General features: G+C 35.7%; 1 protein-coding gene across 20 annotated transcripts in view; it reads right to left on the bottom strand.

Moving 5' to 3' along the window:
- The window catches only part of ATRNL1 (attractin like 1), a 519,713-nt gene that overhangs the window by 127,850 nt on the left and 373,646 nt on the right, over nt 1–18,217 (bottom strand). For 17 of the 20 annotated variants that reach the window (XM_083844108.1, XM_083844135.1, XM_083844109.1 and 14 more), the window contains one exon: nt 474–581. The exons of 2 other annotated variants lie outside the window; for them this stretch is intronic. In XM_083844108.1, the coding sequence (XP_083700234.1) occupies nt 474–581 (108 nt within the window). One more of the 20 variants, XM_083844115.1, reaches the window with a different exon arrangement.

Here is an 18,217-nt window from a genome sequence, read left to right as displayed (position 1 = left end):
AGCCATTATCTACAAACGAAAATATGCAGTATAGTCTGTATTCTTTAAACCTGTACATATAAAACAACATGGAAATGCTACTCACAGTTGCTTTATTTATTTATTTGTTTGTTTGCTGTAATATCTGCTAATTAAGATAGATGTTAACTAGGGGGCACTCTGTACTCGAAGGACTGAGCATGAGGTTTGCTTTCTCCTGTGTCTTGCATTCCTTCAGCTCATATCCATCAGGAAAGGAGTGCCAGGTGAGCTGACTGTCACTCCAGACGAGGCTAATAGATTCTCCAGTGGCTTTTGTTACAGCTCATGTCATGCTATTAAAAATATGCACCTTGAAAATGGCATAACATATGTAGCTGAGACTTGTCAGCTCCAGGTAATCAGACTGCTTGGTTTCAGAAGCAGATGCAGATGAGACTAACAATATAAATATGCAAATCACAATGGTCCCTTGTCAGCACCACTGTTCCTACCTCTAATGGCCCTCGTAGAAAGTCTGTTTGCTCAGCTCCTACTTCCAGTGCTACATCGACAGAAGCAAAGGGGCGGCTGGCCATCTGCTGTCGCTCCCGCATAAGTTGCTGATGGGGAAAAAATGATGTTTTAACAAAACATTAAAAAGTGCACCAGATATTAGGCTGCCCTACTAACCTCCCATTACAATGTTAGAATGCAAATAGCATGCAAATAGTCACATTTTTAATATTAAAGGGAGAAATTTATACTAAAAGATCATCTTCTATATTTACTTGAGGAGTGAGCCTGGAGAGCTTATGTTGTCTACAAACAGTCTTTCAGCTTGAACTCTGATGAAGTCTCCAAATGAACACTCCCCTAACTGGCTATTCATTCAAAATAACTTTGCTATTTGTGCTAGTTGGAAACAGATATGGGAAATGTTTGGTAAAAATAGCTGATGTCTAATTCCACTGATAAAGCATGCAGCAGAACACCTGCCAAGAACAAGCCCACTTGGCCTTCAAATTTTCATACTTCACTACTAAGCCAGATGGAGTTAATAGTGTCAGGACTCATAATTTTATGGAGCATCTTTCCTGCAGTTACTTAAAAATGAAGAATAATGTGTCAGTACTGGGAAGCCTGCATCAGTATATTTGAATATGATCAGTTATGCTCACAGAGCTTGTACTATCCCTTCCAATCATACCAGTGTGCACAGAAGTCCCAAGCAAAACCACAAAGCTAACTCATATTTCTTCTTCAATCTGTAATTATAATGCTTATTAAACCATGATGAATAAAAATGATGACCAGCACTAGATATTACAGATCTTACTTCACTGGTTCAGTGCAACTAATAAAAGCATTATTAAATATTTAAAGTGAATGAGTCGTGCAATTAAAGTCGTGTGCTCCTTCAACTGAACAGGATGTCACAGCATCTTGAAAAGACAAAACACTTACAAAAATGTGTTATTAGAAAAGATCTAAGTTTCATTTTCTTCGTGGTTTTCTCCCTATTACTTCTCTGGAAAGCATAAAACATTAGAAACTAGCATTTGAATGTAAATGACGCTTGCACTGTGACGTACTGTTCATAAAAGCCTTTGAAATAATAAAAGGAATACAAACAAATACTTGCCGGCAGCTTACTAATAAACACTCTTGATTTAAGGCCTGTTACAAAGCAACAAGCTCAACTTTGTAATACCTTGTGCATTTTTTCCTTGACTTGCATTTTAAGATTGTCTTCAGAAATCTAAAGTAGTACTCGCACCATTAAAATCAAAACTGTATTCTCCTAACTCATACCTAGTACATTCTCAAGGCCTGTTTTTGTTTTTTCAAAAAACATGCATTGTATTTGTCAGTGAGCACTCACACAAATGGGCCCTCAGCATATCGTATCAAGGGGATAACTGGTGTCTGTGATATGTCTGTGGACTTTATAGTCAATAAATAAATAAAATAAAATAGTCAATAAATAAATAAAAGCTTAATTTGAATATATAGATAGTTAAAAATAGGTTTTCAACCCTTCATTTAAAAATGAAACTAGTGGTTTCTGATGTACATGAGTACTGATTTGCATCAATACAATATTCATAGATTTACAGCCAGAAATAACTGCTATGGCTCTCAACTCTTACCAACAACTTGATAAACACCACAAAAATTTAAAGTATAAAAACACTGAGTCCCTACATGCTAAAATGACTATATCTAACTCATTTTCTTCCTAAAACAAACAAAAAAAAATAAAGAAAACAATGTTATTAGAGTAGTCCTGCCATATGGAACTCATTACAGTATTTTAATTGCATTGAGCTATTGGCAAATGCTTACATTTTAATAGGAAACCAAACATTGTTTTAAACAAATAGAATTGCTTGGGGAAAGTAGTTAAATGAGCAGAATAACCTATGCTCCAAATGCACAAATGATTATTTAAAAGATTTAGTCAATACAGATTACCAAGGAATGAGTATTTGATATGCTCACAGTTTTTTAAGGGTAGAAGTTTTCTTCACCTCTGCTTCTAGCCATGCATTCAGTAAAACTTTTTCATTCATAAGGCAGTTGCTGTAATTTTGATACTCTGTCATTTACGAATAGTACTACAAAGATTAGTACTATGAAGACTCTTAATTAGCTCTGTAAACAAGAATGAACATTTTAAAAGGTTCAGCAACCCATGAAGTGCTGCTGAGCTGGCAGCTGAACATTTCACATCAAAAAAAAAAAAAATTGCTCTATTCAAAATACTACTTCTTTCTGTTCAGCATTTTAAAGCTTGCTGTAAGGTGCAGCAGAGGAAAAATAAGTGGGAATGAGGAAAAAAGCAGTAAGATATTATGATGCTTAAAATCAGTTTTGTAGATAGTGAAGGTCACTAACTCCCACCATTTGCAATTGTTCATGCATCAAGACTATGAAAAAGGCAAAATTCCAGTCATAGAAAATGTTGTGAGCTAGGTTATTGCCTCACAGGCAGCATTCAGGTGTGACACCCTGTGCTCCAGCCACATGCTGGTTGCACATAGTTCATTCAGGTATGTGGAAAACCCCATAATTCACCTAATAGGTCAGGAAACAGAGAAACTCTCCAAGAATTTATCCAAACATGGGTATTATAAGAAGAGGGAAGAGACTCTTCCTGAACTTTTTTGCAACAGTCAAAGAAATGAAAAAACACATAGATTGCATCACAGATCAGGTAGAATAAACATAGGAAAGCAGGAATGGAACTACACTGGTTTTGCCATATATACATATTTAAAAAAAAAATAAAATTACTGCATTTTAAAACCATACCAAAAAATAAAAATCCCAACATACTTCTTCAGTAATAGGGGGATACTTCCCTTGGAGACAAAAAATAGATGGGGATTACTACAATATTTAAATATTGTATCACAAATTTAATTTATAATATTCAGAATTAAGCATATGCCTAAACATTCACTTAGACTTACGGGAACTTCAAAACCTAAATCTCTCAGCACAGGACTGAGAAACTCAATGGCCTCTATCTGGCTGACCAGACAACTAATTTCAAGCTGTACCATAACTTAAAATCTCTTTAAGCTCAAGAATATTGATGAGATTTGTTTTTTAGGTGTCTCTGTGTTTTGTTTTGTTTTTTCCCCCAATAATTTCAAAGTACTAAGTTTTTAATTAATTTATATTTATGTAATAGTGTTTTTCTGAAGTATAAAATTGTGTTTGTCATCAATGAAGAACAATAATATGTTACGGTAGTATAAATTATTTCACCCATTTCTCACTCAAAACCTATATAGTTCAAGAACACTTCTTATGAAACAACCATTTTTGGCATAATCATTTCCTTGTCATGGAAACATACATTTCATCAGACTTTCCACGGATATGTAGACATCTTTATCACTAGTTATTTTATTTTTTAGTTTTGCTTTGCTAGTCAAATAAGAAGAACAGAACAGAACAGAATGACCAGTTTCCCTATTTAGAAGTACATAACAGAGAAATATCTGGGTATTGCAATTAAATTTTACTGTTGATCAGAAAAAAAAAAATCTCATGGGGGACACTTCTCCGATAAATGCAGTTTGGAGGGAATTAAAATGTTCCATAGGATCTTGTGCAACAAGAAAATGTATCTGTTGAAAAGTCTTTATTAAGTACAAATGTTATTTTTTTCTTTTTTTTTTGTTGTTTTGTTTGATAACATTCAGACTTACATTCAAAACGTTTTGATGCCAATAATGTATTCATGTATAATAAAACACAATGCAAAGCACATATTGCAATGATTTAACATTATCAGAATACACTTCAGTAATCCCAGGCTTACATTTTTCAAGGCTTTTGTATTTTAGGTAGTGTTAACATTTTGCTTCTCTTTCCTATTTAGAAGATTGCTTCATTCTTTTCTCTCTCTCTCTTTCTCTCTCTTTTTCTTTCTAGGAATAGGATACTGTTCTTTTGACAAGCACTGCTTTTTTCTATGCTCCTCTAAAAACCCTAATTGAAAAAGCATGAGATGTGAGGAACTAGGACAGGTGTACTTTTCGTTTGTTGGACAGTAACAGACAATCTTGAGAGACTGATAGGTTAGGATAGCTAAAAAGGATGAAACCACTTTAGTGCCATAGAAGGATGAATAGAGAAGTCTTCTCAAAGATCCTTCTGACGGGGGCTGGCACCTTAGTTTAGTCTATTAGTTAGCAAGGTCTATGTTAAAGAGTGCACCATAAAGCATGCACAGACCAGTGTGTATGTCAAAGTTCATGGGACAGCTTGACAGCTAGGGTGGCCAAGCACTTCTGAAATGTTAAGGAGACTTCTGACAGCCAGACCAAGAAAGCCTTCCTTTTGGCTGTTTAGAGGCAGGCAGTCTCAGTACCTTACTTCAGAAATAAGGAAGGATACGGCAGTTGAAAGGGTGACAATTATTTTAGCAACAACATAATTCTGCCTAGGTTTTCTTCCTTCACATCTTAGATTTTATTTATCCCCCCCAACAAGATTACTACCAACATTATATCAGTTCATGACTGACTCTGCCCCAAGATAAGTATTCAAAACCTTGAAGAGCAGTGATTCTGCGCTCTCTCTCGGCAACTTTTTAGTCACACAGTTTTTCCAAATGCCAAATCTGAAATTCCCATTCTGCTTATTCATCACCCATCTCTGACTTGTCTGCAGTTACAGCTTGGTCTCCTCCTCTCCTGTTTCTGTGCTGTCAAATGCTGATGTGAATAACACCAAAAGGCTAAAACAAAAGCATTAACAATGCCCTGTGTTAGATGACATTTCAAGAAAAAGTGTTTGGAATGAGAAAAAAATGTCAAAACATCAATAACAGTTGCATTGACTAATTTATGACCACGCTGCATTTGACAAACTTCAGGGGTAAAAACAAATATATATGTAATTATATATAAGTGGACAGTCCTGCAAAAATTGACATTTTCTATAAGCCATATAATTTAGTCATTCATACATATTCTTGATTTTTATTTATTTTTTTTATTGCCATACCTAATCAATAGAAGTAACTTAAGTGGTTTTGAGTGGATACAGATCTGACTGGACCACACACATATTAGTTAGAAACAGAATTTATTTCCCTTTGAAAATCCTAAATTCTCATTTTCAAACTGAATTGTACATAATTCAATGTAGCTCTCATTATTTGCTTTAATTTGCACAAAGATTGTCTTCTCTGTAACTTTTCTCATTGTAACTATCAGTGTTACAAATCTCTTCAAATTAAATGAGCTATTTACATAGCTGGAAAGGAGAGGAATTTCTCATTTATGTGTTGAATAACCTACTTGGTTAATTTCCAAATCAGATGATTTCATGGGAATGGTGTATCTATGTTGTCACTTCTGAAGTGAACTAAGCTCACTGTTCCATTATTGCAGGCGATACGGTGACTTTGAGAAGCTGGACAAAAGGCACCACAGGGAAGTAAGCACCAGGAATTTTCATGCTTATGACAGTAGTCTTACAATCCAGATTCACTCATTCTCTCCATCATGAACTTCCTAAATAACCCTGGTAAATTGCCTTCCCTGTGCCTCATTTCCCAGTCTGTTAAGTGGGAAGGGCTCTGACATGAGTGCATTCAGGTAGGCAATGAGATATTACAATGATCGCTACAGGATAAAGTGCTATTTGCACTGCAAAACAGACTCTATAGAAAGTTCCTAAGATATCAGAAGCTATTCCATGCCACTTTCTTTTAAAATTGCCTGAAGAAAAAGCGCTTTCAGGTGTGTGCAAAGTCTGTCATGGGAAAAAAAATGAGAGGAGTTATACTTTTTGTCCTAGCTTTGCACTGAATAAAATGAAGGGTTATTTAAACTAGACATAGTCCAGCAAACAACAGCTAAGACATACTTAAAATACAGTGTACACATCCCAAAAAATAACAGTTCCAAAAGGTCAAGTTTTTATGTATCCCTTTTGGAAACCAAATACCAGTCGTCTGTAATTTCCCTTGAACAAATCAAAAATGAGAAAAAAAGATGAGCCCTGAAAAGGTCATTTTGTTGCTAGATCCAAGGAACAGACATTTTATGTATTGCACATTAGTAAGCAAAGAGCAAAATGTGAATCTGATGTGACTTCAGGTTTAGGAATAGAATAGAATAGAATAGTTCCGGAACAGAATTCCCATCTCCAAATGACTGAGTATAAAAAGCTGGGTATTACAGTGGAAATGACACACTGGTTTATGCTTATTTGCAGACAATTTATGACAGAAAGCTCGTGTTACAATGAAGTTCTGATCAATCCTTCAGATATTTTCCCTAAGGATTAATTTTGTATAGGAAGATTTTTTCTGCTGTGAAGAATCAATAATAAGCTCAAAATTCAATTCTATACCACAATTCACTACTTTCAAATTTAAGAAGTGCTATACAAGACCTAATCCTATTATCTCATTTAGATCACTAGGAATTCATGTTGTGCATTTCCATAGCTCTGTAACAATAATCACTCTAAACGTTCCTCAAGACTTAAGTCTTTTTGTAGGCCTTGCTAACCCCAGAACCGCACTCTTTTTCTTAATCAAGTGGGTTTAGAAAATCCTTTCAGCAAACTGTTATTCTGCTGTTAGCTAGAAGATCCATTTTCAATTAACATAAAGTTTCTAAAAATACTTATTCTGCAAACTAATTTGCAATTAATTCTGCAAACTGTGTACAAAGAAAAAAGAGAACCAGAGCCACTAATTATATATGTTAAAAAGTTTCCACATAAGACATTCCACTGTATTTGCCCAAGGACAGTTATTTATAAATGAATATATCAAAATATGTGTTAAAATTAATTATTTCAGAATATGAAAGTGAGATTTGAGTATCATATTATGCAAACTACTCTTTGGAACTCTTTCATTTACAATGTGTCACATAAATAAATGTTTTTCAAAATGTCTTCTAAAGAATTATTAACTCCGATAGTGTAGTACTTATGTATAAAGTGCCATGTTTATAAGTGGAATAGACACAGTATTAAACTACCCTACATTAAAAAAAAAAAAATCAGTGCATCCTATCCACATTATTAAGCTATTGTTTTTAAAACGAGATATCGTGAATGTTACCCATTATTATCACAACAGTTAAAAACTGTTTTAGTTACTTACCTTAGACAACAGAAGTCAAACTCAGAATTCCCAGTTCTCAAAAAAAATGTTAGTCTGTCCTATAGCAGCAATTAAGATTGCTTTAAAGATAGTAAACACAGTCTAATAAAAGAAACTGGGTGTAAGTTGTACCACATAAGATCACTGTTCATCTCTGTGCATTAGTTCTACACAAAGGCAGGTTGCAGTGTGATTATGATCTCTCTGGCAGATACACAAGTTTCTAAGAAAGGCCCCAGTGATGGAGGTTCCCCAGTCACTCCAGAACTCTTGAGTGCCTGACAGCACCCAGGTCAGAAAAGTCTTTTCTAAAATCTAAATTAAATCTCCATGCTGACATTTAAGCTAAGTGCTTCTTGTCCTGTCTATATCTGAGGAAAAAAAAATTACTTTTTTCTCCTCTACAGGAGCTCTTTATAAATTTGAAGTTTCCCTTCAGCCTTCTCAACTTCAAACAAACGTGGGTGTACAAGTATTATTTCACCATGCTTTCTCCCAGCTTCAGTGCTCCCCTCTGCACTCTCCAGCTGCATGACACACTCATTAGATTGTGGAGCCCCAAACCTTACACAGCAGAATAGACGGGTCACTCCTCCAGCCTTACAGATCTTTTTGTTGATAGCATTATGCCCGTATCTTTGCAAAGACTTATATTTCACTTCTGATCCATAATTCTACCTCATTTTCTGAATATTCTTACCAAGCTTGTTGCCCATTTGCCCCTACCATTTTTTTCTGCAGATGCTTATATCTTCCTCAGAGCAGAATCTTGTATTTGCCAACTACAGAATTGTGGAATTGTAACTTTCCAGACAATTATTTCAGATTCTCTCATCTTCTTCTGTACAGATTGCAATTCTGTCCTGCAAGACAGAATGTTTTGCAGACTCTCTTACTTCAACTACATATGTAATATGTACAGCTACATACGCAATAGCCATGGTCCATTACTTAAACACCAGAATCTGATCACAGCACAACCCCCCTTGATACATCTTTCCCTTTTCACACTGGAAAACTTACAACTAACTAGCCTAAGAACACAGTTTACATCATAACCCAAATGTCAATAATTTTGGCCTGATCATGTTTCTTCAGGTTGTTTATGAGAGTTATGTGAAACTTGCCCTGTCTAAAGTATCAGAGAAAACCCTTACAGGCTCAGATCAGATCAGCACATCAGCCAATTCCCTAAATGTTCTAGAATAAATTTCACAAAATCATTAAGTTTGGAAAAGACCTCCAAGATCATCTGGTCCAACTGTCCCCCTACCACCGATATTACCCACTAAAGCATGTCCCTAAGTACCACGTTTAACCTTTCCTTAAACACCCCCAGGAACAGTGACTCCATCACCTCCCTGGGCAACCCATTCCAATGCATTCCAAGTCTGGAAAGGGACAGCCAAGAAGGCTGGAAAGGGACAACTATAATTTATATTTTACCGAGGACATTACCATTAAGAAATGTAAACTGGTGATGTACTGTGACTGACTGATGCCTTTAAATGCTTCCCAACTTCAGTTCTTAAAGTACTAAATAAAATAACCATTGATTTCAGTGCCTTACAAAGGAGACCAAAAAGAGGTGAATTTACCAGTAGCCCTGCCTGTGTCAGGATCAAAATGACCTGATGTAAATGGATCCACAGTGAAAGGAGCTGTACAGCCTTGCCATTGCAAGCTGAGTAGGCATGCCACACTAGCCTGTGCTACTCTGATAATTCTTACAAAATCTGGGCTTGCGTTACTTCCTATTGCAGTAGGCACCAGGTTAATGGCCTCCCTCTTAATTAAAAAAATGAGACTCATCCTGCCAATGATAGCCTTTTTATTGCAACTGTCCCATCCAAGAATAGCTCTAAATCCAAAATTTTTAACACCAACAAAATCACAATTCATTCGTAAAAGCATACTTTTAAGTTACGTACAGGACCAGGAAATCTGGTTGCTCTGATCATACAGAAAATCATCACAAGAAATCCCGTCCATCTGGCATTTTCAGAGAGAAGGCTTTTAGCTAAGCAATGTAAAACTAGGATACTGATCTGAAATTTAGGTACTTATCCAAAAAAATATTCCAAAGTTCACAGATTTGCTCACCATACCTAGTACTTTCAGGTCAGCAAGAATTTGGCACACGCTGCTAGTGGGAATGGCATGTGGCCATAGCCAACTCATTTTGTGCAGGGGAGTGAACGGCTTTGAAACAGATGCAGTTCTGCTATCTGATCAGAGTAATAATGTGAATTAAAGCAACTCTCCTTCATTCATGCTGTTTTTTTCATTTGAGTCAACAGATTTAGCAGATGTGAGATGTTGCACCTTTTAATGGTGGTTTCTCAAAAGTACTTGAGCAATTAGTTGATCATAAAGCTTTCCACTTTGGCTACAGAACTAAGAGAGCAAGGCAACTAACCATCTCTTACATTTGAAAGAAACCAAGAAATCAAGACGGTTTACTCTGAGTTCAACTATCTGGAACAGGAAAGTATCAGTAACTGGAAATGGCTGAGATAAGGAAGCCTGAAGTTTGCAATACCTTAATGGAGAATTATTTTAAGAGGTGAACTGTGACCTAGTAAGCTACAGCTATTGAAGGGACTAGAACCTGTCTAACCTCCTAAAATATTTAAACATCAGAATTTCAGAAATTTGGGCTTTCAAGTACTAAATAACCTAATTCTACAGTCTAAAATCCAGTTCTGGAATAAGATGCGCAACACTAATTGCAAGAAACCATCCTGGCGTCATCTGTAGCACCAAACGTCAAGTTGTTATTCTCATTATTTTCATAGTTATGTTGTGCACACTGCAGGTGCAAAAACAGAAATCAGACTTTCTGGTAGCATTCCTAGAAGGGGTTCCACCAATCTGTGCGTGTACATACTCTATGGATTAGAAAAAATACTGTAAAGGAGTTCACCTCTCTGGTGCCACACAGACTTTCAATGTAAAAGTGACAGAGAATGTAAATCAAAGTGCTCTGGCATTTTGAGCTCCAGTCAGACTGTTTCAAGAGAGAGAAGTGAGACGATTTAGAGTTCATCAATTATATCACATCAAATTAGCCTCCATCACTAGCTTGGCTCGACAGCTTTCATCTATTCTAATTTACAACAGAGAGGACAGCCAAGTACAGGACTGTGGCAATGACACTGTCAAAGGGAAGCACAGCAGTTCTTTGCAAGAATGATATGCATTTCCAGCAGCAGCTTCAGCTGGGTCAAAATCTCCAGCCCCGTTTAGTTTCCTTCATTTGGTTTGATCTGATAACCCTCATCCTGACTTAAAGAAGCAATGTGCTAAACATCTTTTTAGCAGTCCTGCAGTCACCACCTTTCCACAGGCACTGTTCTGTATCCCTCAACATTACAAACTGATTTACCTTTGCAGTTAAATCCTTAAAATAGATGAGGCACTACTGGATTGCCACTGTAACTGTATGTGGTAAGTACATAGGTTAGCTATTTTAAAGGAATATCACTATCAGTAAATTGTTAGAATTTGCCTCCCAACTGACAGACTTTAAATTTGAATTTGCCATGGTTATTTGAAGACACTGACAGTGCAGTAACTTAAATCACAGCAAAACATAGAAAAGCATTGCAGAACCTTACACAGATATCACTTTACAAAATATTTTAATATTAAGAATTCATTTCTATAGATGTCATAAGCACTGTGCATCATTTAAATTGCAGTCTAGAGACTCAGATGGATTGACATAGAAAACAGGCCTTTTGCTGGCCCTCTGCATAGTGGAGAACTCACACAAGAAGGATGAAATGCCATCTTTACTGTTTCTACCACAATAAATACTAAGAAAGAATCCAAAAGAACAAAAAGACTGTTTTCTGCGTAGCATCCAGTTTCCCTCATCTCCTAATTTATTTTTATTTTTTAACACAGACAGATGAAAATAGGCATTTAAAAATTCCCAAACTGCAATGATTGTATCAGAACAAGCAGACTTCCAAAACTGCATTTCCATCCTCTTCTATCACAGCTTCTGCATTATGTGCATCTCTCTTGTACCTGCTTTCTTCTAATACAATTTCTTTCCAAATGAAATATTGCAAGCTTTAGGCAAGTCAAGGTCATCTTTCCCTTTCCCATTCCTGTACTTTCTCCCCAAGCTTGACTTTACTGGGAAAGACTTCAAGCAGTGAACTAAAAATAAGATTTCAATGTAAGTCTTAAAGTTGTTTTAATAATTGTATCAGATTAAAATGCTTACGGAGAATTATCAGAGTTCCTGACTGCTAATTTTTAAAGACTCTTGAGTGATTTCAGGACTGGTAAATACTAAGTAAAAGCTTAGAAACAGTATTGTCTTTTACCTGGGATCTTAATTTGTTCCTTCTTTTAATATGCAATCTTATATAGCCTGTATAAAGAAAAAATGAATATAACAAAACGTACTCCTGACTTTACTCTTGCAAATCTGAAAACAGGACATTTTTATTCTTCCAGAAAATGTACCTTCTGTATGGGAATCTTTTACCTACATTAGAAAGCGTCATAAATTTTTCAAGAACGTGGACTTGTTTTCCATTATTTGTTCCAGCTGGAGAGATATTGGTTTTAAATGCCAGGGAACCTGCTATGTGTTAATGGATTTTATACGGGCATCTGCTAAATGTTTTCAAGTTTACACCACCATAATGTATGAGACAGCTGGAATTTCATTAATTGAAATTTATTTACCAAGAAAAAAAACAACAACATCCTTAATTGGAAGACAAAAGAAAACAAAGATATGATCTATGAGTCAAAGGTGCCATACATCTCAGTGATTCTTTTCAATAGACCTGTATTTATCACAGTGCAGGCAAAGCAAGGACTCACCCCAGGGGCTTCTAAAACAAAGCATGACAACTATGATTTGGCTAATTAATTTTCCTAACTCATTTGGAGTTGAGGGAAGTATGCTAGAGTATAATGTTTAAATTTTCCAACATAAGGTGTTTTGGTTTTGTTTCTTACATGGAGCTGTAATAACTTAGTATCTGTTATGGTTGCTTGATTATGAACATGGAAAATGTTATTTTCACTCACATTAAATATTGTTATTTAAGTAGGAGTGTTTTACAAATACATATGAATTCAGGATGACATTCACCTCTGCAGAGATACATTTACATTCTCTCTTGGGTCTAAATGGAGACTAGCAAACTTTCTATCTTTGTATATGTGAAAGGATCACTCACATTAGATTTCATAATTTCAATCTGGCAAATGATAGGTAGCCCTGCAGAGGTCACTCCTACCTGTGAAGCAGAGATCAGACTTTTCTTTGTGAAAGTAAGCTGAGTGATCATGATTATGCATTGTATAAGATCACTGGAGGGGTGTAACCATCGGGAAGGATTCTCTGATCCTTCCCTGCCACACAGACGTAGAGGTGGAGTTACACAAGTCATTAAAGGTACTACAGGAAAATCTTCTGGATAATGTCAAAATTGCAGGCTCCCTGCATTGGTGAAGAACTCTTTCTCCAATGGTGTCCACCACTTGTTAGTGCTCAAAGCAAACTATTCAGATTCAGAATTGGGTACATTGCTCATAGGTGAGACTGAATCACATAATACAGACTTTTAGCAGCTTCTCTACCATGAGGAAATCTTGCTTTGGTTGCACAGTAGAACTGTGAGAGAATTGGTTTGGTTGCACAGTAGAACTATTCCTTATGCCACAACTGTAGGAAGAGTGCAGTGTGGGATACTAATCCTGTAAAATCCCTTTTACAGGAAAAGGTAACAGGAAAAGCTTGGAGCAGAGACAGATTCCTTCATTATAGGCAGAGGAAGACTGAACAGCCATACTCAGTGGATTATTAAGATCAGCATTAGTAGATTAAGAATGTACATAGCCACAGGTTACTGTAGTTATATAATGTCCTTTATGTATGGCCCTTTTTGAGGGTCAGTCATAACAGCTGGGTAGGTAGTTCCAAAAAGGTCCTAAAAATAATGTTATATTTGGCAATTGACTACTTTTTTTTTTTCAAACTTCTACATTGTTCATAATGCAAAAACGATATTATCCCCACAGTTTATTTCATTCACATGCTATGAATACATAGCTGAAATATGTATTATGAAGTATATAAGCACCCCAAAATGGCTGTTTAACTTACACACTTTTGGCAATGTTCTAACACAAAAGGTGGGCAAACATAGCATTAGCAAATTTAGTTTCGTGTAGGCATACCCTTGTACCTATAAACCATTCGTGGTAAAACTACAACTTTCTTAGAAAAGATAACCTAATAATACTGGAAAAGTATTTGAATATTTGCCTTGCTTTGTAATTTTTCAGCATGTTGTTTCTCTTCCATTTCAATTTTAATGAATGAATCCTGTGATTTCAACAGTAAAGATTTGCTTGCAGTTATATTTCACTGGCCTTTACACTAACATGCATACACTCCTGTCCTACAGGCAAACATCATTTTTGAATTTCTCAGTCTTTGATGGAGGGAAATTTTGACCTAAATTTCTGGAGCTTTAAAGACTAAAGATGCCAATGATTTTTAAACATGACTTTTTAAAAGCAAGTGCAGCAAAAGGTGCTCCATGCTCTAACAAAAATAAATAATAATGATGAATATAAATAAATATATTTAAATTATTGCAGATTAATTTATTTTCTTTGAAAGTGAAACCACTCACATCTCATAAATGTAATCTTCCATTTACCATACCAACACTTTGGATACATTCTGACTATACCAACTAAAACAACTTGAGATTATATCTATTTTTCTGTATTATATAAGATGGTACCAGAGTCCTCATGCTTTTTTCTGAGAAAGGCAAAAATGTCTAATAAATACCTTAAAATGTATTCTCAGCTGTAATCTCTCTTTCTATGCTGAAAATAAAATAGGTCTCACTGACCTGCAGAGTACCCAGTATTTCTGAAAATAAGTATATGTATGATCCAGCAGAGATTTAAAAAATACAGTTTGATTTTAAAAAGCTATGGCTTTTTTGATTCCAAAAGCACAGGGTGCATGATTTAATGCTCAACTTGGAAATGAATGATGTTTGTATCTGAATTAGTCTAGGGAAAAAAATAAAAATCACTGGAACTCACTGATGCAGGAGCAGAGCTTCAGATAATGCACTTCAGCTACTTAGTCCTCTCTTCATTTATACTCAATGAGTCAAGGTTTACTGCAGCTAAGAATGTCTTTATTTTTTGTTTGTTTGTTTGTTTTTTAATTCCCTGCATACTACCAGTCACAGATCAGACCCTTCTTAAATAATGTCCTCCCCAATTTTCAGAAAATGAAACCTGACATATATAATGTGAAATACACTGGTAGTAAGAGTTTGTTTTACTCAGAATGACAAGGCCCAAGATATGCTAAATCAGGATCATATACAATAGAAATATGAAAAGCAGAAACAAGGAAGATGCTCTGTACAAGCTGTAAAAATATATTTATTTTTCTCAGATCTTTAATTCCTATGTCACCAATGTGATAAAAAATATGAGATGGCATTTTGCATTTTATCAATGAAATATAACCGTTCTTTTTAATGTTCAATTAATGATAAATTATGTTTTTTTCTAATAATTTTTCAGCTGTTTTTTCAAATATTTTTGTTTTCTACCACTTGTTGACAAACGGAGACCTGTATATATTACTTTACAGTTTGATTCACCTTGTCTTGAGTATTAGCATATCAAGATGTTTAATTAGTTACAGGGATTTGCATGAAGGAACATCCTCCAGTATCAGAAGTAAAGAAAACACAGTTAAACCTCACAATAAAATTAAAATTTTGCCTTTACTTTTTCACCTGCTATTTATATTGCGCATCTAAATGTTTTTAGTTTAATTAGAAAATTTAAAACATTCTTCATATTCATTTTAATGTAAAACATACATTAAATATTAGCAATATGTAGGAACACATTCTTATGTTCCTATTATGTTGAGTGACTGATATAGCCACACCAGCACAAGTAGTAATTATACCACCATTTACTGCAACTACAAGTAGGAAAGAATGGAGTATTGGCATTATTTTTTTTTTCCCAGAGTATAAAATGGGTTGCTTCAAACACTGATTTAGGTCTAACATGTTTAACGTGATTTTTTTCTCTAAGTCAAAGGCTTACATGGAACGAAGGTAAACCTTTTACTACTAAATGCCAACACATATTAAGCTTTCACTGGTGAGTGAACAGGGCATTGTAATGCAGCTGGAAAGTCAACTGAAGAATCATGTTGGCAACAGCCTGCTAGACAAGGGAAGATACTTGTAAGACAGTTTCCTTTTCTGGAAAAAGTGTCTTGCCACTCAGCAATACACAATGAGAGTGGAGATGGAGGAAAGCTACAGCTAAACCACATAACACGTTTCCATGTGGTGCATGACACTGGGTAGTAAAGTCCAATTTTCCAGACAACTAGTGTGTGATAGGTAGAAATGCGCTCTTTTGGATGGAGGTAATCAATCACGTTTGCTCTACACAGTACAGCACTGTGGTGTCTGAACCTCAGGAAGAGGCTGCGCCTGGATGGAACCCAGGCTTGAAGCTGGACACGGAGAATGAAGAACTAAACTTCATGCTAACAGGAATTACAACTCTCAGAAGGTATTGCACCATTGACCAGAGCCAATGCTCACCTGACCCAAAAAAAAGTAATTCAACATCCCATTTGCTCATTGAAAATTTTCCCTAAAATCTCTCTCTTCCCATACAAAGTTGACGTTTAGATTAGGAAAATTTTTTTTTGGAAAAGGAAAATATTATTCACTGTTTAGCCCCTGTAGCAAACAATAAGAAACATTTAGCACAGGGAACACTGCCATCACACCTAGGATTTTACATGCTCTGTTCATATGTCAAAGTCATTCAGATATGTTTCTAATCCTAACATATATCACAGCATGACATGTGCCATAAAATAAACAATACTGAACTGTTTGGAGTGAGACATAGCTAAGAGGAGAGACTACTGAATTTTATCTAAGATTTTTTGCTAGTCTTGTACTTCCAAACAATGTTTTGGCCCTTCTTCATACAAACTGCAGATCAGCAGCTGTGATTCAGCTGCACAAGCAGCTCTCATATTTTCGTCTCCTGGGGCACTGCTTCTCCAGAAGCAAACTCATTTCATGTCACCTCAGCTGCCACTGGCAAACTTGCCTCAGTGCAGAAGAATCATGCTGTGATGTGATGAGATCTAGCACTCCCTGAGCACGTCGTTTATTCTTCTGATGAAGCAACAATAGTGGCTGGACTCACAGTTAACTCTATGTGAAAAGGACATCTAATGCCACTTCACCTGGACATAAATTACATTTACCTTTCAAATAGGAAACCTTTATGCAAAATCTTAACGTGTGCCATGCATTCTGTTGCGTCAGCTGCATTTTTCAAAGTACATATATTTGTTTAAAAGAAAAGCCATCAGCAATGGTGCAGTATATATAAACAGCTTGATCCAAAACGTTGGTTTTTAATGCTTACCTACAGCTTCTAATAAAACATCCAATTTTTAGCTTTAACTAGCCAACTTGCATGCCAAGTTGACACAAACACCTCAAACAACTGGTCATTACTTGTGGGCATATCACTCTTTCTGTTAAAAATATACAAAGCTTTGATACAAAAGTTTGCAGGTACTTAAATAAAGGAGACTTAAATATCTGCCTGCTCTTCATACAGGTGTTTTTGGAGATTTTTTTTTTTTTTTACTTGATGCAAAAGACATCTGCGTGCTGTGACGCTGAAACTGCTAGTGCATAATACAGAGCCTGGCTGCTATGTTTCTTAATGCAAAATGACATGGAACATTATTTGTGACATCAGGAAAAGCTGAAAGTATGCCCTGAGGCAAAACATCGTGAATCATAATTATTCAATTATGATGTTTAAGATCACCCACTGTTGTCAGAGCACTGTAAAAACGAGGCGTAATGAAGAAGGTTAGGCCAGGTCTGACATTTCACCCTTGTCTCTGATCATGCTGACTTTGGGGATTTAACTCAGTTCTGTTGTATAGTTCCTTGTGGCTTGTTATTATTTCCATTTTAACATTAAAACAGAAAATATCTGAATATGTTATGGGATTATTTCATTCTACATAGAAAAATCACAACCTATCCAAAAGAAACAAATATATTTAAAATACTTAGAAATATTTAAGATCAAGGGAGCTAGAGAAATAGAAGAATTAGGCATTTATTATTGCAGAAGCAGGAGAGATACAAGGAGCTGTGCGGGGTGGGGGAGTGGAAAGCTATTTGGGCAGTATTTGGTTGGTTCACCAGTTCTTCCTTCTCTTTAGGAATAGGGACAGAAAGAAGAGCATCCTATGGCTGAACCTACTTGGGAGCTACCTGTTGGACTATGCTAGCAGTGCACTCAGAAAGACAAACAAACCAAAAACCACATGAGATTTAGAAGGCAATATAAAAACAGTTGGACTAGCAAGAAGAGAAAAGCTAAAATTTACTGATCTTCTCCTCTCCTCTCCTACTGTGAGGAAAAAAAAAAAAAAGGAAGAAGAAGAAACTCATAATAATCTTTTTCTCCTTGTGGACAGTGCTCATATAACAAATAAATACACTGCAAATA

Source organism: Anser anser, assembly GCF_964211835.1.
Source record: "Anser anser genome assembly, chromosome: 7".
Lineage (NCBI taxonomy): Eukaryota > Metazoa > Chordata > Aves > Anseriformes > Anatidae > Anser > Anser anser.
This window is presented reverse-complemented; position numbering and strand designations above follow the sequence as displayed.